The following is a 24560-nucleotide window of genomic DNA, read 5'->3' as shown; positions in this document are numbered from 1 at the left end:
TTCTATTTCTCGGTTTTCTTCACACCACGGCCACAGCAACAAAACCCCCTGCTGTAGCTGGATCCACTGCTAATGGTTCTGATGAACCTGTGTGAGGAATCTGTTCGCCGAGCTGGGAATTTGTGTTGCAGGCGCTTCACAGGAGGCTCCCAAGCACTGAGGATGTCACCTAGACAGGGGATGAAACGTCTGCATCACAAATTCCCAGCTCGGCGAACAGAACCACAACAACGAGCACCCGAGCTACAAATCTTCTCACAAACTCTGTGTGAGGAATATCAAAAAAAGAACAGTTCCTTAGTAATGTGAGCACCCAGCATTCGTAATCCAAAAGACAGCTTCGCAGAGTCCTCCACACAATGGACATGGAGGACTCTGTAGAGGCATTCTTTTTCACTGATCTGGGGAAACCTTATTCCAATGTACACAGCACAAGCCAAGCTCGCAAATACAATAGGAGATTGTAAGTGCGGTACGATTACTGGTGCCTTCTAGCCCTGGTCTTCCTGCATCCCAGCCCACCAACCTCATGACCCATGAAAAGCAGCATCGCACATAAGAACATGTTGGTGAATACTTCCAGTTCAAGGTGAGAGGAAATCAGCTCCTTGCCCTTGTGCAGCCTATCAGATTTCAGACTGTCCTCGTGAACTGTGGCCCACAGGTAAGAGTTCTAAGATTGCCTGCAAAAATGACTGCTTCACAGAGTTATTTTGTTCAATCTGATTCACATGCAGCATAAGGATATCTTCGACCTGTATTGTGTAAATGCTGATTAATGCAATTGGTCCTTACAATCACTCACAAGTATCGTCCACATGCTCAGACGCATAAAACATTTACTCCAGCAGATGTGGTCACAGCCACTTTCTGAGTTTCCACGTTCTCATCCAAATCTTTAATTTATGTCTTCATCTCCCTGAACCCTGGCCCTACAACTTAGTCACGCCAACCACCATGTTGCACTGCCTCCCTCCCCCACCCCCAGCGAAGCCAGAATGGTTGTTACCATTGATGACCCTTCCTCCCTTTCAGCTCCCCAATTTTATACGTTGAATTGCTTTCCCTTCAAAATTACTGTTTCTTCTACATCAAGGCATACTGCCTTCAAGCCCCATAAAGGACTTCCCAAGCTGTCTTACCACAGCATGGCCCCAGATACCCCATTGACCTGACCAAGGACTGCTCACCATAGATTTTGACTCAAGGCCCGTTGGTAGTAGCACACCCTGTGTGACTGCTGCAAAATACCTGGCACATATCCAAAATGACTGAGCATGGAGTGAATAAGCAAAATGCCCTGAGATGCACCCTAATCAAATCAATTAGGTGGGTAATTGTTCGGAAGCGCAAAATGGCTGGCAGCAGCATTACAGTGCAAGGTGGATGTGTGCTCTGAGGTGCAGAAGTAAAGTCAAGAACTACATTCTATGTAGGTCCGGGATGTGCCATGGAGATGTGGTGAGGCAGGTGCATGTCTGAGGGTGGAGGGTGCAGGTAGCTGCTGCCCATGGAGCATGATCTGAGATGTTGGGGTCTGCAATCCAAGCTGGAGACCAAGAAGGAAGCAGCAAAGTGGAGCTTTGCTGAGTTCCATGTCAGGAATTGTTGTTGTCTAATTTCTAGCACATCTAACATTCAAATAATTACGGCAAGATTAGGTACTAATGACATGTAGATGCATGCAAGTAAGTCTGTCGCCTCTGACGAGTGAGATTCTTGCCTTGCTGTTGTTCAAACAAGGTTGCAGAATCGGACTTTATTTTCTCCATGTAGAAAATATCATATTTCCGATCTCATCTTATTTCTCCAACTGACTAAGCATTGCCAACGTTGTTCCGGAGAACTGAGAAACTTCAGGCCCATGCCATTGTCAGTTATAACCAAACAGCATGCAAAAGTAAACTGTGATAAGTCACCAATTATTTCAACTTGAAGTCTGACAGACTATGATGAGTGAAACTGGTTTGTAAAGCATCCAACAATTGATATAGAGCAAGTTAATACCATTACTAAAATTAAAGATTACTGCAATGAATCCACTGCAATATACAGTCTGGATTTTCCTCGAACAACATAAGCAAGAGGGCATTTTGGCAGGTTTTCCTTTTTTTTCAGTTTTGAGGAAATATTCCAGCCAGCATGTTTTGCTAAGTCAGCCATTACTGGAAATAGAAAAGCTTCCACTGGTTTTAAAAAAAAATTTAAATCAGTGAACATATAAGACATTCATACATGTTACACCACAAATATCAGTTAGCCATTAACAATTTCACCTTTGCACCTATAGTCCATCACTTCCATCTTAGTTCTTTTTCCTTCCCCTTTTGACTCTTCTCGTTACTTCTGCCCTACTTGTCACCCAGCCATGTCATTTTTTTCTCTTGGCCCCATATCATCATTATTTATCTGCCATCCCATATATACTACCCCCATCCCCCCAGCTACCAACGTGCTTCGATAAGCCCCTGCTAACTTCTGTGTCGGTGGACTTTGCCTGAAGAGCCCACTGAGGCTACTACCACAACAACCTCAACTGTTCTACGGTCCCTTTGCTGTGGACCTTCTTATTCAGCTGTCTGCTCAGACCCAATCTCACAAAACATTTTCCCTTTATGTACCACCACCCACTCCCACGATGGCCTTAAACTCACTCATTGATGACATACTTTGTGACTATGGCACAGAATGTTCCAGTTAGCCTATAATCAGCAGCAATAAAGCATGACTTTAATAAAGTCAATTGTTAAAACTAATCCAAAGGTTACAGAAATAGCTAACGCAATACCAAAGAACCAGCCAGTGTAAGATTTTCAGCTCTCACGAGGGCCAAAAGCAGAGGGAAATAGGCATCCTCCCACCCCGAGAAGCTTGTCAGTTCACTGGTTCTATTTTGCCCCCAGGCTGTTTTTCACAGAGGCATTATGGGTGCGGCATGTTTAAGACAGGACTACACACCCTAATACAGCAGGTCCGGCTAATAAAGGGCCAAGTAAAGCTGTTAAAGGAGAATTCAAGTTCCAGATTTCTGCAAATGGCAAATGCCCATTTCACTCCCTGAAGCCACCTCCCAGTTGTGAGCAATAGGCCCAGCATTCCAGGCAGGTTGAGAGGCCACCCCTGTCGGTCTAGGAGCAGAGGGCAGCCACAGGCCAGACTCCAGGTAGATTCTGCACTACTCCACAATACCCACAACCCTCCACGGCCCCATCTACAACAGCTATCATCTGATTTCAAAATACATTTTCTATTTTTCATTTACAAGTGTTGTAGAGATGGGCCCCAATGAGAACCTTATTCCTTACTAAGCTTTCACTGCAACTTGCTGCTCCTTTCAAGCTGAAACACCGCTGATTGGCTTACCAGAGAAGGACCAGTCTGCTCCAAGAGCTATTTTGTCTGGCCATGAATTGTTTACACTCTAAAATCAGAATGAATAACTGTTTCTCTTTAGCAAAAGCAAATTACTGTAGATGCTGAAATCTGAAACCAAAAGAGAGGGGCTTTGACAAAGGGTCAGTTAGACTCGAAACGTCAGCTCTTTTCTCTCCTTACAGATGCTGCCAGACCTGCTGAGATTTTCCAGTATTTTCTCTTTTGGCTTCTCTTTAGCATGGATTTCTTGTCTTATGAGCACATAATTTCAACCACTACAGTACACGGTGGGTTGCAATCTTTCCAACCGTTTGCTCTTTTGACTTAATCAAAAATGGTAGAGGAAAACTTGGCAACCTAACAACATCCTTCCTATAACAGGGCAACCAGAAGTGAACACCATCTCAGAAGAGGTCTCACCAACATCCTGCACAACCTCACATGGCTTCCCAACTTCTATACTGAAAAATCTGAGCAATGAAGGCAAGTGCGAGGAGGTTCTTATCTGGAACAAGATGGCAGTCAAGTACAAGTTACGGACACTGTGGCAAACAAGAAACCTAGATGATCCTTCTGTCTTCATCGAATCCAGAGCTGTTCTGCCTTTCTCTACCCAAATCCTTATGGTATTATCAGGTTGAAAGAAGCTTAGTATGACTTCAGCATTAACCCTTTCATGTCATTATCATATGCATTACCAAAGCCTTTCAAGCTTTTTTCTTTATAGTTCACATTTTTTCATTCCTGTACATAATTACATTTACAAACCTTATCATGCCTGAATGGTTCACAAATTCAGGTGCCCTCGACATTTCACAATTCTTCCAGAATTTATTCACTTCAAACTTGGAAGTTTATAGGTCCATGACTCTCGAGGACTATTGTCTTTGATTGTGTTCTGCAACCCATGAGTTCTGTATCCCTTGAATGTTCTTCATGGAGAATACTGTTTCTATTCAACCATGCAATTAATCGATTCTCTCATGTTGAGAATTTCTGTCACAGAGGAACTCTTTCCTGCTGAAACATGTATTTACTTTTTGCAGTATTGTGGATTTCAAGGCAGGACAATTTCATCAAAAGTATCCGGAATCTCTGTGCCAGCTGTTTCTTTTTAGTGTCCTAAACTTGTCACTTCAGCAGTGGCTTCAATGGATTTTATTGCAGCCCATCTTCAATCTGTAGAAGCAAGTCTTTATTCTCAACCTGAAGGTCAATCTGTGCTGTAACATGCAGATTCAGTGTTTAAACATGCTGACTCAATTTGGTCCTTGTTTTAACCACCATTCTGCATTCCCTCCCATCCAACCCCCACCCATGCCCATTGGAAAGCCAAGAATTGGATATGCTTTGCAATTCAAATCTGTCAAAACAGTTTGTTTCCCAGGTTGTGTTACTCTCCAAACAACTTCAGGTAAAAATTTATCAATGACTTCACACTGCACACGTTCTCGCAAATTTTCCTGATTTTTGTCCTGTGTTCTTCAGTGTTAATAAGAAGAGAAAACATTTCAGCCAACCACAAATATATGAACAAGGAATTAAAGTGAGCCACTCAGCCCCTCCAGCCTGTTCCACCATTCAATAAAATCACAGCTAATCTGATTTTAATCTCAATCTGCCAGCTGCGGGTGTCCATGACACTACTGGTAAAAGTGACCACCAGACAGTCCTTGAGGATTTGATGTCCCACCTTCAAACTGATACCATGTCATATTGTGTTGTGTGGCACTATCAACATGCTAAATGGGACAGGCTTCAAACAGATCTAGCAACTCAAGAATGGGCATCCATGAGGCACTCAACAGCAGCACAATCATACCACCAAGCCAGGTGATAAACCCTGATTCAATAAAGAGTTCAGAAGGGCATGCAAAAAGCAGTATCAGATAACCTAAAAATGAGATGTCAACCTAGTGAATCTACCAAACAGACCTACTTGTATGCCAAACAGTTGAAGCAGCAAGTAATAGATTGATCAGATCTAAATTCTATGGTCCTGCCACATACAACCATGAATGATGGTGGATAACTAAACAACTCACTGGAGGAGGAGGATCCACAAATACTCCCATCCTCAATAACAGAAGAATCCAGCACATCAGTGCAAAATAAGACTGAAGCATTCGCAACTATCTTTAACCATTACTGTCTAGTGGATGATCAACCTCCTCTAGCGGTCCTCAGCACTGCAGATACCAATCTTCACCCAATTCAATGGCTGAAATGATTTCTAGTCAAATCAACACTGGACAGCACAGATGACAGAAATCAGTAGAGTTTGCAATTGGTTTAGGCTGACAAGTGGCATGTAATGATCGCACCATATAAATGCCAGGCAATGACCACCTCCAATGAGACAATCTAACCACCCACAATTGCATGGCCATCACTGAATCTACCATGATCAACATCCTAATGGTTACCATTGACGAGAAACAGAACTGGACTGGACTCAGCACAAAAACACAGTGGCTATTAGAGCAGCTCAGAGGCTAGGAAAACTGCAGTGAGTAACTCACCTCATGACTACCCAAAGCCTGTTTACCATCTACAAGACACAAGTCAAGAGTACGATGGAATACTCCCCACTTGTCTGATGAGTGCAACTACGGCAACATTCCAGAAATCTGACATGAGCCAGGGCAAAGCAGCTGCCTGACTGGCGCCACATCCACAAATATTCAGTCATTCTACCACGATACTCAGGGGCAGAAAGTGTTTATACTATCTACAGGATGTCCTGCAGAAGTTTGCCAACGATCCTTAAAAAGCATGTTCCAAACCCATGGCCGGTGCATCAAGGAGGACAAGGGCAGTAGATATTTGGGAACACCACCCACGTGCGGTTTCCCTCCAAGCCACTAACCATCATGACTTGGAAATATATTATCATTCCTTCACTGTTGCTAGGTCAAAATCCTGGAATTACCTCCCTATCATCATTGTGTCTCGAACTATGGCAAATGGCTGCAGCAGTTCAAAAAGGCAGCTCACCACCACCTTCTCCAAGGACATCTAGGATGGCCAAGAAATGCAGTAATGCTTACATACCATGAGTGACTAAAACAAAATCTGCTGCTTAAGGTCTGCCCAAGTTGCTCTTGTAGCTGTAGTCGGAAATTTCCTCTAAGGTCACTGGAATTAGTTCTGTGCTAATAAACTGAACCTTAAGTGCACCACTTATGAGCATATGGCACCAACCCAGCAGTGGCTGTGTAGATTGTTACCTCAATCTTCTTTTCTGACTAGATCTTCAGAACCTACTTTGTATAATTTGGTAGAAAAAAAACCACTGAGCAATCTAATAAGAAGAGAGTCTTGTCTTAAAATAACATGTTGTTTATAGCATGATAGCAATCAGGTACAAGTGGTACTGTTACAAAGACCTCAATGATAGACCCATCTTTCATGAGATCCAGAGATGATCTGATATACACCACACAAATCCTAAGACTTGTGAGAGAAAGTATTGAGGAATATAAATTACTATAGGCAGTATTTGCAATAAATATTTAACGCACTGCTGAGGCATTTTCCCAATGTAACTGGAACATTAACCAACCCAATCAACATAAATGTTCTTCTTCTTTTGGAAGTGTCAATAGCTTTAATTTTTGTTGCAGATCACAAAAACCTCACAGGGGTCTCAGAAGAAATTTGCAATAGATATTCTCTGCATGCTTCCTCACAATTCATGTTGCCTCTCCCATGACAAGTAGAATGACCCAGACCTCAATCTAACAGCCAAATTAGCTTTTTAAATACAATAAAGGAGCATTCAGGATTTTGGTACAATCATAAATTCCAATGAAACTGTTATATTTCTCAAGTATTAATCTTATTGTTATTTATGTGATTGTGTTTCTTTTTTCTGAGCAAAACTACAGCTACAAGCCACACTCAATACCTTCAAAGCAAATAGTACAATCCACCTCAACAATAACTGCCCACTGCCTTCAGTTACACCACTTCAATAGTTCATGCTCAAATTATTGGCATTTTAAAACTAAAAGTTACAGTCACCCTATTGTTTTTCTTCTGAGTCAATTAATGGATCGCCTGGAAATATGCAGCAGTTTGATAATCAATTGAAAGCAATAAAATAGCTTACTGTTTTGGATAGACACAGACCATCATAACTGGGAACAAATGAAGAAAAAAATTTTGGTCAAAGTGGGGAAGGCAAAGCACAGAATAACGGTAACTTGTCCAATGTCAGTACATTCTGACAAGAAGAAACAGCCTCAGGATTCAACTTATGAAAACTAAAGAGTTGAAAAGTGCTGATGCACCAAATGAGTCCAACTGTGAACAAGCACTAGAAAAGCAGACAATTAAAACAGTTTGAAAAAATTCCAACTTTTGATCAATAATGGAGCGCTTACTCGCCAACTGAAAGCAGTGACTGCTTTTCATCTTGCTTTGTTCGAGGTCTCCCCAGTTTTAGCTTGAGTGGAGATGATGGGGTTTTCTGGGCAGCTGGCTGGATAAAATGTGCAAATAGCTCAGTCTGTTTTAAAAGGAATTCAAATCTTTTGGTCCGGTCCATTTTCTGTTGTGAATAAAATCAAAAGAATGATTTTCATTAAAAAAAAATTCACCTTTGCACAAAATAAATGTCAATAGTAAGATATGGGTGGAACCAACATTAGCTCTGACAAAGGAAGAGGGTTTCCCTTCCCCTTGTCACCCTTTGTCCCCATCTCTGACAATGGCCAAACAGTGTTAAAGTTTAGAGTTAAATAAACAGCTTTCATGCACAAATGAAGACCTAAAAAAAGACAAAAGCTTATAATAATTTCATTTAACGGGGCCACAGCAGTCAGGTCATTTTATTTCATGACAAAGTTTTCATGGAAAATTATTAATCAACAATTCAAACTCAAGATCAGAGGAGACATTTTTGTCCCCCAAAAAATTTCTGATTAACAGTTAGTTCAAATGAAACAATTCTGAATTCAGAGTCAAATGATTGCCAAAGGAGAAGTGCTTCGCCACTGCAGCTCCCAAGTAAAACTATCATTCATTCTCCCAGGTGACTGGAACTCCCCACAAACTCCCAGAATGAGGGTTCTGTCACCCTACCCCATCTCCTCTGTGATAGTCTCTCCCTCCTCTGATCTCTATGGCCTATCTTGACCACCCTTCTTTCCGGCCCCACCCGATCTTTGCAAATACTCCTCCAAAATGTCCATGACCCCTCCCACCCAGAAGTCTGATACATCATTTCCTCTTCCAAACATCCTGGCTGCAACATGGTAACGGAGGCCTATTTGTCTGCTCGCCAGTCAGACTCTCAATTCATTCACTGCTGCCATGATGCAGACTTGAGAAATGTTAGCTGGTCCTGCCACTCAATTCGACAGGAATCCACTTTCTCACAAATGCAAAACTACTGCCACCTCCCACAATTTCCTTAAATATCAGGATTGATGACATGCAAAATATTTTGCCCAGTAAAATTCTGGGAAATAATTGGAAATCTTAGAGAGGTAACAAGAGAGCAGATAATGGAGGTTTCCATATTCATAGACTATGTCTTACCATTTTCTCTTCATATTCAGGATCAACATCATTCCCTGGGTTTGTGGTCTTCAGAGGCATTTTAAGTTGCAAAGGTGAAACGTAGCTCTAAAAATTGGAAACAAATAAAATCAGTCTCAGGGTACATATTATTTTGAAACTTCAGTTTCATTCTTTAAATTAAGGAGATTATTAAACTATAACAGATCACTTAATTTGTGCTCAATTGTTTATTAATATTTGCAGAAAAAGGAAAGCCATATCTGCAAATATTTCACAAATGATCTGAGCTGAGCAACAGTGGCTCTCTGAGCACCGTGAACAGTTCAGAGTGATTATTATTGTTGTGGCTTTCCTACTTGCATAGATTAAAAGGTTTCATTACATTCTTTCAAAATATTCAAAAAACAAACTTTTGATGTAAAACAATGCAGCAGACATCAGCTAAGGGCTCTGGAAAAACTGCACATGGTGCATAAAACATAGTCAAATTGCTGCAATAAAGATCGACAATGGTTCTGCCTTCTGTACATTTAAGTATAGCTGGGCAATTAAACACTTCTGAATTCCAGAGATATTGCAGAAGCAGGAGGCAGCATCCAGCTTCATCTCCATAATACACACTGCAAGCTCATTCCATCTAACACAAGTTAGATGTTTTTGTGATTTATTTAAAGTAAGAATTCTTGTCTGACAATCCACCCACTTCACCAACATCTAGGAATTCTTCCCTTCAAATATTCAAAGGAAAGGATACAGACCACAAAGAACCGCTTGTAATCCTTGAATAAAAGCAACATGCTACATTCTGATAACTCAGAGGAATTGGCCCAAAGGAACACACTCATGCTACCCTGGCGGGCATTGCCAGAATATTAGTTACAAGTAAATTTGTCAATTACTGCATCTATTCCAACTGCTTCAATCCCACATGACAATAAGTTAGCTCAGGAATCTCAGCTCATCAGGTTGCTGCCTCTTGTAGAGTGGCCTCAAGACTTAAATGTCTGCAGCTATTCAAAGCAAATGTTCTGTTTAACTGCATTTTCTGTTTCTGAGTCATTTGGATTTGCTCCCCAATGAAATGGTCTTCCCTGTTGAGGGCAGCTAACTCAAATAAGCAAAGAGTCAGGGATCAGACTTGAGTCTTTCCTGGTTTGTAATCATCTGCAACTTATTGTGTGACTGTAACCTTACCTCCCACTCAGCCCCTGAGCTATTCGGAATTAAGTGCAATGAAAGTTGGAAAAAATATTTACTTCACATCCCCATATACGGTGCAGTGATATAATGCTAAGGACAGCTGTTTATAAAATAATGTAACAGAAATTGCTGGTTATAAACAATAGGACATCAATATGTAAAAGAAAAGACATAAAGATCTTTTTTATAGAAGACCAAGAGCACTAACTTAAAGCCTCCCCTACAAGATAACCTGTCCTTTCTCTTTAAGGAACATGAATGATCAACTGTGTAACTCCAACATTTTCTCCTTTTACTTCAGCCTGACAGTTTGTAATCTCCATTGCTTATTCACTACGGTTGAAGTCATTCCTGCTGTAAGCAGCACTGGTTAAGCCTTCTTTTGCATCTGGTTCAATTCTACTACCTATCAATATTACCTACTTTGAACAGCTCAAAGATTTTCCAAGTAAAAGATCGTATCTTCTCTACATTTGTCTAGAATGGAAAAAAGGGCCAAAAGAAACATGCTCATTATAATATCAAATTGCTTAGTCTCATCTAAACAACACAAAACACTTTAGACTACCTTTTAGTCATTGTAACTTGATCCATAAATTGGATACATTATTGTTCTAGTAGGCTTTAACTTAAATAGCTGCAACAGAGCCAAAATCATTAAATATATATTATTTTAAATGTATTAGTCATTTTCTGCAGTCCACTAAAGAGGGCTCAAATTATATCTTGAAACTGTGTTTAATATAAGGCTAATCAGATTTAAATTACATAGGATTTTCTCATGCTTTACACCATCTGGGGTTCTCAAATGTCTTGACTCCCAATATCTAATATTATCTAAGCATCAAATAATTTAAGGCAGCTGGAGATCATCTCCACAATGGATAAAATCTGCCTGTAGCAATCTTCTGAAACCAAACAGCAGTAATTATCCCAAATAGGTGAGTATATACTTTAAAGGAAACAGATTGTGATGTTGAGGGAGTCTAAGTAGGCAGGGAAATAAAAAGCAAAAACATTTCTAGAAATATACACAAAGTATCACAGGACCAATCATAGATTAAGTAAATCAAATGTCCAACAGAAAACAGAAAAATGCAACAAGATGAAAATAGCTGTAAAATGACAGAAGGTAAAACAGAAATATTACTATCCTGGACTATGTGAAGATTCCACTGGCTGAAAACAGGCAGAGTTCTTCAATGTATAATCACAAATAAATGCTACATTGAGTTAATTTCAGCAATAATTGAACTTTAAATAAGGCTGATACAATCCTCCTGCAACAGAAATACTTTCATACTGAGCTGCATTTTTAAGAAAGCGTTTGCCAGTCAATTTCCAGGAGGGGATATTTCTTGGTTTTGCAGGTATAGCAAGTGAATCGGGAAACAAGCAAAAGTGAAGCTTCACAATTAACTCTCAAGCCAGAGATAAGATTACAGGAAAATAAACTCACAGTTATAAAGTCAAGTAGATCTCCCCAGCCCCTTGCAAGAATGGTGAGAACAGGAAAACAAGATTCTCAACGTCAAGAAAAAAATTTACAATTGTCCACCGAAGACTTAAATAGTTCGATGAGAATCTTGCTAGTGAGAGGTGAGGGGTCTATTTGCATGCATTAACATCTCCTTCTGACCTTGTCTCACCTCATTTATATTCAAGTTACCATTTTTCCATACAATGGAGAGAAAGCAGACTCTCAATTTCCAACATTAAAGTCTCAGCGGGACTCGATGGTGCTCGCTGCCATCTTCTGCGGGTCTCTGTCATGGTCAGCGTTGCCCACTCCTCAGGGCACACTCCTCGGGCAGTGACTGCCTGCCAACCTCTCCCTTGTCCACCAAGGATGGTATCAAGCACATACCAGTCTCAGCACACCAACACGGCAGCGCCAACTCACTTACAAAACAGTTCACAACTTCAATGCCATGATTTGAAGCTCACAGGCACTGTTTCATTGTAATGTTGCTGCTGAGCCACTTTGATGGCAGAGATAGGCACCTATCTCATGACTCGGTAAAGGGTGCATCCCAGGGCTGTTAGCTTACTCTCAATGTTCACTCCCTTTATTTGGATGCTTACAACATCTGTGCCTTACTTTTCTGCGCATTGCCACAATGTTCAGGACTTAAAAAGCTTGCATTATTTCTGCCTTAACTTGCCTTTTAATTCAGACATCAAGCCAGGGAACTTGTACTGTTTGCCAGCAATGAAGAATCAAGCAGATGAGCTTGTTACTGTCTGTGCTACACAAATTTCACATCTATTCCATGTGCCAGCAGCCTACATGGCAAATGCATTAAAAATACTTTAACCTAATGGTCCTATCTGAAAGGCTAAAGGGAGCAGCTCTCAGTCACATCAAGAGGGACTGATTTTGGTCAGGGATCCCATGTTAGTCAGTCTGGGGCATCATTTGATCTTGGTCCAGTGGCTTGAAAAGCACAGCAGTTCAGGCAGCATCCGAGGAGCAGTAAAATCGACGTTTCCGGCAAAAGCCCTTCATCAGGAATATTCCTGATGAAGGGCTTTTGCCCAAAACGTCGATTTTACTGCTCCTCGGATGCTGCCTGAACTGCTTTGCTTTTCCAGCACCTCTAATCCAGAATCTGGTTTCCAACATCTGCAGTCATTGTTTTTACCCAGTGGCTTGAACACAGTCAGCTGCTTGGTGCATTCTGAATCAGATATTCTGTAGAATTCCAACTGAGGAGTGGGCCATGATCAGTCCTGCAGGTCCTGTACAGCGATCAGTCAAGGTTCTGCTCACTTGTCAGACAGGGCTGTCCTTCATATCTGGTTACAGCAGTGGGCCATGATCATTCTGGGAGATCTGTGCTCTTAAAGTTAAGGGAGCCTAACAGGGACCACTACTGTCATTGGAACATTGGTAAAGTCAATTGTAGGAATTGGAGACAGCTTGCTGCAATGCAGAGGGGATAATATTGTAAAGGGTGGGGGGGTGGGGGGGTGGAGGAGGAGGGGGTCAACTCCTTACAAAGGGGTGGAAGATGATAAAGCCTTGGAGGGCACAGGTCACTGCAGGAGGGACAGTCACAGCAGTCTCCACTGCCCTAGTATCACTGGTATAATCAATTATTTGATCATTGTCTAGTGTTCCATAACAGATTTTCATTACAGTTTTCATAAATATAACAGCATTTTCATTAAAATATAAGAACTAGGTGCAGGAGTAGGCAATTCAGCCCCTTGAGCCTGCTCCACCATTCAATATGATCATGGCTGACCTCATCTCAGCCTCAACGCCACATTCCTGCCCGTTCTTCATAACCCTAACCAATTACTAATTATAAATGTTTGTCTCTTCATCAATTTTAACCAATGTCCCAGCATCCACCACACTTTGGGATAATGAATTCCAGATTCATGACCTTTTATGAGAAGTAATTTTTCCTCATCTGTTTTGAATCTGCTACCTCCTTACTCTAAAACGATGATCTCTCATTCTAGATTACCCCACGAGGGAACATTCTTTCTATACTGACTCTGTCAATTCCCTCTAGCACCTGATATATCTCAATTAAATCTTTCTTTCTTCTAGATTCTAAAGTGTATAGGCTGAAATTGCTCCATCTCTCTTCCTAAATCAAACCTTTAATCCCTGGAATCAACCTAGTGAACCTCCTCTTAGCTGGTTCCAATGAAACCACATCCCACCTCAATCAAAAGGACCAACATTTTACCCAATATGCCATTTAAGGTCTCACTAATGTCTTGTAAAGTTGCTGCAACACTTCCTCACTTTTAAACTCTGTTCCTTTAGCAATAAATGCCAAAATTCCATTTTGCCTTTCTTATTCTCTACATTAACTGCATAATAATTTTGTGTTTCATGCACAAGAACATCCACATCTCTCTGCATCAGAGGACTCTGACTGTATCTCCACTTTGGATAATAAGTTGGTTTTCTGACCAACATGTATAAACTTTCACTTATCCACGTTAAGATTCTTCTGCCAAATTTGGGCCCATTCACCTACCCATATCCGTTTGCAAATTTCTTATTTCTTCCCATTATTTTCTCCATATTCTCCTAAAATAAAAGACTAAATGAATGTATTAGAATTTCAGTAAAATATTAATGATGGGTATGCAAATGTTTCAAACAACTGGTCTATTCATTTATATTGTGAAGAATACACCTCATTGTCAAAATGTGAATTAAATTTGAGATCATTTTGAGGTGTATCATTCTGGAATAAAGTAAAGATGGTTACATTTGATCAATCTTACACAAGAAGTATTGTAGCTTAAGGTAATCTCCTTCCCTTATGGCACAGTTATTAACACGATGAAGACAAGTGTCAAAAATGCAACAATGTTTTTTGATATTTAGGAGAAAAATAATGACAAGAAATAAAATTAAAAATTTTATGGAAGCCATCTCATCATAGGAGAAATTGCTAAAGTCTCACTATTCAAGTCCTGTTTTGTTTGAACAGAGAAACATGTGAAATCCAAACAGAATTAGAACATATAGTCTATCGAGCTTACTCTGTCAGTCAATTATGGATGATTTTGGTTTGCCATCATGGTTACTCACCACAAAATCCCTTAGCCTCTAACCTGGTCTTGCTATATGACACGTCTAGTTCAGCTTCCAGTCAACAGTAACTCCAAGGATGCTGATATAGGTCCTACCCATTTATGTTGTCACCCCAGGACCCAAACAAAATGTTCTCAACATAACTGATGTTCCAAGTTTCAAATGACCCTGCTGAAAGTGAGATTCATTATCTGACCTCACTCCACTGCCAGCACAAATGGGAGCTGCTGAAAATGTCAGCTGAATTCCATGTCTGAATCCCACCTGTGATTCGAAAGGCCTCGAGATATGGCCCAACTGCACAAAAAATCTGGCCAGTTGTTTCAAGCCACGTGTGAATAAATTTCAAAAGCATAAGATGCTGAGACAAACGTAGATTTTTTCAATTGGTGACATTGAGGCAGAACAAAATGTGATTGCCATCTTATGAGGGCAACCCTTTTTTGCTGATGTTGAGATCATAACAAGATTAAAAAGATAGACAAATAGAACAATTGAGGGAGAATTAATTAGGCAGGATGTTGGCTTCAGCAGGGTTTACATAAACAAATAGGACTTTAGAATATGAAATTATAAAATGTGGCAACTGCTAATACATTTTAATCAATAATACATATTAATCAATTAACTAGATTGTGTACATTCACATTTCCTTCAAAAGAATTCAAATATTTTCATCATAAAACTAAGAGGAATACATACCAAGCCCAAGCTACTTTCATCACAAAAATGAAATTTGAAATACATTTCTTATGAAAGTTAAAACGGCAAGAATAGCAGATTTAGAGATGTAATTATAGCAAGTAATTAAATGACTTTAATTGATTAATTGACTCGTTAGATATAAAAGCAACAGCTGGAAATGGTGTGTAGATGGGCTGAAAGACTGATCAGTTAATAAACTCCATCCACAGGAAAAGATGTTTTGGTCTCTACTTCACTGTGGAACGACATTGATAGGAGAGGAGGTTGTCTAAAGGTGAAGTTTGGAAACTAAGTTCTTTTCTTACAGGAAAATGCAATTTAAGTTACTTATGAGAAGAATGTGTCTAAGTTGTTGGAATATAAGTTCCCACCAACATGCTGTGAACCTAGTGATCAATTGAAAAATGAAGTATTTACAGACACAGATTAGAATGTTACAGGACAAACAAAAATGCAGTTAGTGGATCAGGTGTATTCCCAGAATTTGAGGCCAAGAATTAAACACTGAGTAAGGACATTGACAGTTGTGGACAAATGTATAAGATGGAAAGCTTGTTAAACGAATGCAAATATTGTCATACTTTGACAAATCTGGAAAGTCAGATAATTATTCCTTAGTGGAATATATTTGAAATTCTACCTGCTTCATGGTTTGGGAATGATAATGAACTGCCACCACTAAAAAAGACTTGTGATTCTCTAAAATAGCTGGGGTAAAGGATTTCATCAGCAAGTGTAATGAAAAGTGAAATAACTTTATTATTGAGCAGGCCATCAATGCAAATGGCCAAAATGAAACTCACCTGTGAAAACATTGCAAATGTTTTTGGGAAGTCAGCAGATTTAGTTTGCACAATACAGACACAATTGTATTCCTTTACTAAGGCCTATCTTCTTGAATCAAAATATTAAGAAGGTGTTGGCGTCAGTGATAGGAAATTAAAGAGAAAAGGGCTAATTATCTTAGGACTACACCAGCATTTTTCTCATCATCTTCACAAGTTAAAAATCATACTAAAAAAGTACAGGAATAAGGTTTGAGGAGTACTGTATATTTATCAAAATATTACCAATGTGAGAAAAATTTAAAAGAGAAGATATCATGAATCACAGTGAGTCTCCAATTAGCAAGAAACTTTAATAAAGTAGGAGCAATGAACTTTAGGAGTCTAAGAAAAAAGCATAATCATATTGCATTTTGTAGGCATAACAATTACTTTTTGTCAATTTATAATAACATACACTTTTTAAAAAAAAAGTAATAGTGAACAATGCATTGGAAAAAAGTGTTTAAGGATTGGATTGGCTAAATTCCAAAAAGCAATGGATGGGGTGAAGCATGGGAGAGGAGGAGAACAAGCAAGAATGTGTGGAAAATACTCATGCAGTCATCAATTAAATGCTTCATAAAATCTAACAAGACATCCATGTTGTAAACTGTCATGACACAGACAGTCCATGTAGAGAACTGCAAATGGTTGGGAACTATAGTCCATATTAAATGGCTTTTGGAAGAAATCCAAAAATTCCTTTCAGTAATGAGTGATCATCTTGGCTTGAGAAGAGAACCCAATTATCCCCTGTTTTTCTGAGGATTGAATGCCCTGCATGCATAGGAGAGGGGTGTTCATGAAGGTTTCAGAGAAAATTTGAGAATCTTATGGAATTAAATAGAGCCAGCAAAAAAATTTTTAATCCAGGGTATAGTACAAAATAGAAGGGCAGAATGAGATGGAAAGTATATTAAGGACATAGGTGGAGATGCAAAAAACATGAATTTTACAGCACGGCAACCAGCTTTGGTTGACCTTAAGATTAACTGGCAGTGCTTACACACCTACAGAAACTGAAGAAGAAATGGAAAATAATGAGGTATCATGCACTTTGCATAATTACGTTTAGCAGCTTATGGCAGATGGGCTGACTAAATATGGACAAAGTGGAAACAGAGATGCAGGACAAGGCTGTTTGCCTTGTCGAACATTGGCACTAAAATACTATATGTGCCAGAAAGGGCCATTGCTTATAGAGATGCCATCATCACAAGAATAGCAGGGAAGACAATTTGAAAATATAGAAACTGTTTGAATGTGCAAAATGAGGAAGAGATGGCAAGATCCACAATCAGTAAAATGAAGTAAAGATGCAGCACACTTTCCAAACGTGGACTGGGAAGTCAAAATGGCTGAAGCAAAAGGTTGCAAATTTGCAAAAGGAATCGTGATTATAGGAGGTGAAGATCTTCTAGTAGTCCAGAACAAGATTGGAGAACAAGTACAAAATCAGAAATCACTAGAAAAGATCAGCAGGCCTGGAAGCATCTGTGGAGAGAAAGCAGAGCTTACATTCTGATTCCATTGAACTTTTTTCTGCTTTCTTTCTACATATACTGCCAGACTTGCTGAGTTCTTGCAGCAATTTCTGATTTTGTTTCTGATTTCCAGCATCTGCAAGTCCTTTGGCCTTTTGTTGAGTGCTTAACCCACTGCCACATCTCTTTCAGCTATGCCCACCTTGAAGAAATTCGGCTTCGCTCTCCGACAGAATTCCCGTTGTAATCTTTCTTTCTTGTTCACCATCATTTCTTTCATTGTCACTCCTGATGTTTGATCAGTTATTTGCCAATACTCTCTTCCACAGCCACATCACATTCCTCAGTAACTGCCTCTGGCTCAGACACACCCCATGAGGATTCCAACTCAAGTTTCATCCTTCATGCTTTGAATCCAACCGGATCATAGGATCTCCATGATGTACAACGTTCCTCAGACACCTGTTCTCGCTGCATTCTGAGAACCACACTCAGTGCCATGTGTTACCATATGCACATTCTCAACCTCTCTCTCCAATACCATGATCTCACACTGGCTCAGAGCTGCCCTGCCCTCCCAATTCCACTTCATCCTCTGACTTGATATTCTAACAAGAAATGTTTTCTTTTCCTTTCAGGCATTAAGGAACACAAGGTGCAACAACCTAAGATACTCATGCCTGTTTGGAACCTACCTTCCCTTCGACTCCATTCGCTCCCCCAACCCCACTTCCTCCTGACCATCTGCTTTCTGATGTTGAATGTTCTGCACTCCGCAAAGGTCTCAGTTTTATCCCTCTGCATCCCCACCTTAATATATTTTTGGCACGACATAACATTGAACTCTTCTGTTGTCTTCACCTCTGTGCCCATTTCTTTGGGCAAGAGTCTTCTCCCTGTCCCTCAACTCCTTTCACCCACCTCCAACATTCTCCCTCCACCTGGACCTCCTCCCTCTGCCCTCTTACCTGCAATCAACTGGTTCATCAAGAACTCTTGGTATGACACTGGTCATCTCAATTTCTCTGCTCCCCGTGCCCCCTTACCCATTTCAACCTATCTCCCTCTGAACTGACTGCCAGACAGCCAGACTTATCTTACAGATGCACAAGCAAAGGAAAAGTGCTCCCTGATGGGACATACAAGGCTAAAGCCAGTAAAGTGCCTCAGGGTTCTAAAGAGAAGCATGGTAATCCAGATGTTAGAGTGCATTCTCCTCCTATAAGTACTCTTAAATATTTTCATATTTAAATAACAAACTCCTATGAATTTAAGTTAATCAACTTAAAAGCTGTATTTTTGCAAGCTGGAAAGTTCCAAAAACAATAATTTTTAAAACAACCTGAAGAAGCAGGTGATTAAAAAGTGAAGATATGGAAATTGAATTAATGTTTAAATTGAGTGATTCAGCCAAGGTCTGGTATTTCAGTTGAGGATGGGTCACTGGACCCAAACCGTTAACATTGATTCTTCTCCAGATTCTGTCAGATCTACTGAGATTTTCCAGCAATTTTTGTCTTTGTTTCTGATTTATAGCATCATTTTGGTTTTTTTTATAGTATTTCATCGTTAGGACATCTCACTGAAATTTAGGCGCACTCAGCTTCATGTAAACCCAGAAATGTTCTATGGGTATCACCAAGAGAAACTGGCAGGTATCTTTATGATGCACATTGATAATTAATTTCCTGTGAGGAGGTTGTGCAGAATTTGTGCAATGTATGGGAGATAAAAGGAAAAGGGAATTTAAGATTGGGAGTCAGGCTTCAGGGATCTTCAAATATGTTGGGTGAAACATTAAGCAGAAAATGTTAGGAGTGACTTTAGATCAACAGCCTTAGTTGGAAGGTATTAAGTGAATCCTGATAAACTGGGCTAGATTCTCATAGAAAGGATTTCAGGGCCAGAAGTAGATACCCTACCAATGCACTAAAAGCTCTTTTTCATGGATTGTCTGGATGTCTTCAAAAGTTTTAGATAAGAGGGGAATCTGTAACTATAGTAGTTAAGCAAGCACTCAAGGTTAATTTATCGATTAATTTACTCGGTTGATATAAAGTAGAAGCAATAGGGCTTTTCCAGTACAGTGGTATTGTCTGTAACTCTGGACTAGAAGGCTTTGTTACCAGTTCAACCTGCTCCAGATATGTGTCATAACATGTATGAATAGGTTAATTAAAAATATCTGCAATGCAGACGCAGGTGGGAAGGGTGTGTGTAAGGAGCTGTAAGGCGAATAGTTAATTAATTATCTACAAAAAGAGATGTCTTCGCAGGACTTATGTTGTAATGGTAGTTACCGTAACTCTGGGCCAGAAGGTCCAGGTTCAAGTCCCATTTCAGGATGCAAGGAAACAGGTCACAATACATGTAAAACATTTTGATTGAAAGAAAATGGAAAGATGATTAGTCCAGAACTAGATTGAGAGGGAAAAGATATAAAAGAGACCTAAGGGGCAACTTTTTCACACAGAAGGTGGTACATGTATGGACTGAGCTGCCAGAGGAAGTGGTGGTGGCTGGTACAATTACAACATTTAAAAAGCATTTGGATGGGTATATGAATAGGAAGGGTTTGGAGGGATATGGGCCGTGTGCTGGCAGGTGGGACTAGATTGGGTTGGGATATCTGGTCTGTATGGACAAGTTAGACTGAAGGGTCTGTTTCCGTGCTGTACATCTCTGACTAATAATGAAATGCAAATGCATATAAATAAGGTAATCACCACTGAATAGCAAGATTCTGAATCAATGTTTAAAGCTTAAAGGGAAAAAGAAATCAGTCATTCCTTTTTTGAAATCAAGGTTCTCGCTTTTTCATTCTCACCACACTTTAACAACTTTCTGACCATTGTCTGCACCACACCAGGGAGGGGATTACTTACTCATTGTTTCATTTAATCATGCAACCAATGAGCTTTGAAAACAGTTTTTTTTTTAAAAACTGGGAAAATTTGGAAAAAAGGATAACAAAAATAACTTCATAACAAGTTATTCAACAACAAAACTCTGGCTGCAAAACAGTTCATCTTAAACTTGAAATAAATTAAAGACTTTAAATATAGAATAAGCTAAAGTCCACAGATGTCAACAATTTAATAATAAATGTCATGCACCTGTACATACCGGAGTGCACAGACCAGTGTGATATTGCTTACATACCTGCACATTTGAAGATTCTTGTTTAACTTCAAGGCCAGCCTGTTCACACAGCTGCTGAAAAACATTAGTGGCTTATTACTTCAATCATATTGTACAGCAGCTATAAATTTAACTTCTGTGCAGTAAACTGTGTATATCACACATATATAAAACAGAGATAACCATTTTTTGTAAGTTTGTGCTTTGAATTAATAACCTATATGTTTTCTGTGTGTCTCAAGTTAATCATTAACTTGCAAGTACCATATACAGTTGAGTAAAAGTCGATTTTGTGTAAAGTCGACCCCATATTTTTGGTCAAATGATCTGGATTTTCCACAAATCTCATGTAAAGGTCGACCCTAGTTCTTCACAGATCACAAATCAACATGTTTTTATTTACTCATTTGGAGATCAATTGGCCTTCTGCTAATGATATGGTATTTTGGCCTGTAGCATGAATTTCAGCCCCTCCGAAGTAATATCCATGTAATAAACGGCCCATAAATTTAACCTTTAAAGTCTAAAAAAATTCAACTTTTACATGAGTATATACGGTATTTCAGTAGCCATAGTAATTTCTTTTAAACCGATCTGAAGCCTGGTTTTAGGTAAATGATGGGTCCTCATGTTTTGTTAGCGACTCCTGGAACTTGTTTCTTTTTAAGCTCAAATCAAAACACCTACAGCTTTGAGAGGGAGACTGCTGACTTCAGTTTTTCTTTAAGTTAGGCAGTCTTAGGAGGTCCCTGGTTGGTAATGGATGTATAGACCTAATGAACCAAAGAAGAAGAAATAAAGTGCAGTACTGTTCACCTTAGAGTGAATGGTAAGTATTAGTCCCAGGCAACGAGTGATAACACAAAACCCCAAATGCATTATTTAAAGCTGACTCTGATTAAAGGGATGGGTGGAGCAGGACAGAGTTGTGGGAGGAGGTATTGGTCTCCTAATACTTGAGAGAAATGAGAAAGGGATGTTGTTGGACAGTACACAAGGAGTCAACAAAATTTTAGGACCTTGAAGAGTAAACAGAACATTGGGATGAAATATGCAGAGATGCTCAGAGATGAAACCATTTGAGGTTTCAGGTGTGAAAAGGTTCCTGGAATATTTGAGTACTAAATATTTAATTATAATCATTTGGGCTTAACACTGAGTCATGGTAAACTCATGACTGATCCCATCTCCTTCGTGGTTATATGAGGAGAGAGAAATTAGAGAAAATACAATAAAAGTTCAATGGTGCTCACTAAAGTCACTTTGTACAGCCAGCTTTGTTCTTGAAATGTCCTGAAAGGGGAATAAAGATGGTAGCACCGTAACTCACATAAAGTTTTAACTGTTGCATTATTAAGGAAATAATTTAAAAGTCTCAGTTGAGAATATACTATACAGCTCATCAAAAAACATCCCTCTAACAGACTTATTCCGCCTTCATACCACAGCACGTAAGTAATTTGAGTATGACCAATGTTTCTGTTTTTACTAACTTATTTGGTCTATTGCAAGTGTATGTCTATTATAAAATGGGCGGCACGGTGGCACAGTGGTTAGCACTGCTGCCTCACAGCGCCAGAGACCCGGGTTCAATTCCCGACTCAGGCGACTGACTGTGTGGAGTTTGCACATTCTCCCCGTGTCTGTGTGGGTTTCCTCCGGGTGCTCCGGTTTCCTCCCACAGTCCAAAGATGTGCAGGTCAGGTGAATTGGCCATGCTAAATTGCCCGTAGTGTTAGGTAAAAAGGGGTACATGTAGGGGTATGGGTGGGTTGCGCTTCGGCGCGTCGGTGTGGACTTGTTGGGCTGAAGAGCCTGTTTCCACACTGTAAGTAATCTAATCTAAAAAAAAAGATCATTCGCTGCACTTCAAAATTAAGTCTTGCTTTTCCTGAGAGGTGCCGTGTATTTATTGCCCCTTTGATAAGTTTTTTTTTCCTGACAAGATCCAATTCCCCTGTAATATTTTGTTTTATTTGGTATCATTCGAATTATTTATGTTTCTGCACCAACTCAATTTAACATCTCATGCTCTCTCTCAACAACCTTTTTATGTATTCCCATTATAGAGCGAAAAAAAAAGTCAGTCTTGCCAACCATATTTGTATTCGGTATGTAAAAGGATGGTGTTTATATTTTCCCCTCAGTTGAACCAGAATGTTCCTTAGTGGGAGGCGTCACACAATGCACATTGATACACGTAAGTGGCCAGCGTTGACGTACAGTAAAGCAAAGGCCTGGGTTTGCCAGGCTTTGTCCCTCCTGCAGCTCACCCTTGCCGACATGTCACCAACACGGCCAGCCAGCAGCACACAATCTGAGGCCCAAACATGGAGGGAAGCTGAAATATTTATATAAACAATGTCCATTTTTTTAAAAATTAAACTTCTCGTACTTCCATCGGGAAAATAAACAGTCGCAGTGCAGTCTCGGCACCCTGTATGTTATGTGTGTTATTAATTAAACAGAAGCCCGCAGGTTTTGAGAAGCTGTGTGGAAGGAAGCAGTGTCCTCAGGGTGAGCAGCAGCAGCAGCGGAGAGTGGACTTTTCCCGCCATCGAACGTTGCTACACCCCCGACGTTCCATCGCCAATGGATACAAAGTTGGAAACAATGAGCCGGTACTTGTTACACACTCACCCGCAGCGTGTCCCCCTGGCCAGAGGTACCAGCCGCTGCCACTGCCACTGCCGCCGCCGCCTCTTCCTCCTCCTCACTCATCCCGCCGACACTTTCTCTCTGCTGCCTGCGTGACAAACAACAACAAACCAGCAAAAGGGTTTCAGGCTTTCGCTCGCACGCAGATCCTCCTCATCACGTTGTTGTTATTGAGGGGAGAGGAAGAAAAACCGTTCTGTCATTTTCCAGAAACATCGCGAGATTTCTCATCGTTCCGCCAATCATTCGGCAGATTCCTATGCCAGTCTGTGAAATATTTCGAATGTGAGTGCCCCCCCCCCCGTGATCAGATACCAGAAACTACTTTCTTCCTTCTCCCCAAAAGTCAGGGAAATGGTTACTCGTTTCATATCGTTAAGTCTGACTGATTGCATTCCAGAGAATGATTCAGTCTCCTAGATTGGTGCAGAAATGCGCTCTTTTTGGGCAGCAGTTACTCCTGATGTCGCGATGAAACAAACTTGGGAAAATGCCTTGGTGCAAGAAACGACATCATTCTCATGATTTTCTGGTATAAGACCAGTTATCACAGACTGTATAGCTTTTCATATGCACTGTGCACAGGCAATCTCCAAGCTAAAATATAAAGCAAACTTTTTTTTGTTTTGAACAGAAGATTTGTACTTTGATTTGTAGTGGTTTTCTGCTGATTGTAGGAAGGTACTTGTATGGAGTGCAGCAAGTGAACAACATGGTTCACAACAATTTGCTACGTTTAGATAATACTTTCCCAGTTGGCCTGAGCAAAAGAGATTGTCACAACATTGTTACCACTCATTAAGTTGATAACTAATTGGTTTACTTTTGAAGAGATTTATGGATAATTAAAATTCCAGCATTATTTGTTTGAAGAATCAGGTACTCTAAACACTGAGAATGAACTAACTTCCATGTTCATGTGACTAATATGCTAGACCATTCACGCCGAATCAGATGGCAGGAAAAATCTCCAATATGTAATCTCCTAAATAGGAACCATATATTCATCAGAACAACAGGTATAATGCAAAAATATTGGAGATTTTGTCTTTAATTACCTATACGTTAGTT

The 24560-nt window shown here is 40.0% G+C and overlaps 1 protein-coding gene across 2 annotated transcripts in view; it reads right to left on the bottom strand.

Moving 5' to 3' along the window:
* smarca1 (SWI/SNF related, matrix associated, actin dependent regulator of chromatin, subfamily a, member 1) overlaps window positions 1-23806 on the bottom strand; it is a 113344-nt gene extending 89538 nt beyond the window's left edge. The window contains exons 1-4 of one of the 2 annotated variants that reach the window (XM_043704859.1): window positions 23472-23806; window positions 20853-20906; window positions 8923-9009; window positions 7764-7930 (exon numbers count right to left, since the gene is read on the bottom strand). In XM_043704859.1, coding sequence (XP_043560794.1) covers window positions 7764-7930; window positions 8923-9009; window positions 20853-20906; window positions 23472-23552 — 389 coding nt within the window. In that variant the 5' untranslated portion in view covers window positions 23553-23806. The remainder of the gene's footprint in view (window positions 1-7763; window positions 7931-8922; window positions 9010-20852; window positions 20907-23471) is intronic. The other variant, XM_043704860.1, reaches the window with a different exon arrangement.
* Between the last annotated feature and the right edge of the window lie 754 nt (window positions 23807-24560).

This window comes from Chiloscyllium plagiosum, chromosome 15, assembly GCF_004010195.1.
Source record: "Chiloscyllium plagiosum isolate BGI_BamShark_2017 chromosome 15, ASM401019v2, whole genome shotgun sequence".
Taxonomy (NCBI): Eukaryota; Metazoa; Chordata; class Chondrichthyes; order Orectolobiformes; family Hemiscylliidae; genus Chiloscyllium; species Chiloscyllium plagiosum.
This window is presented reverse-complemented; position numbering and strand designations above follow the sequence as displayed.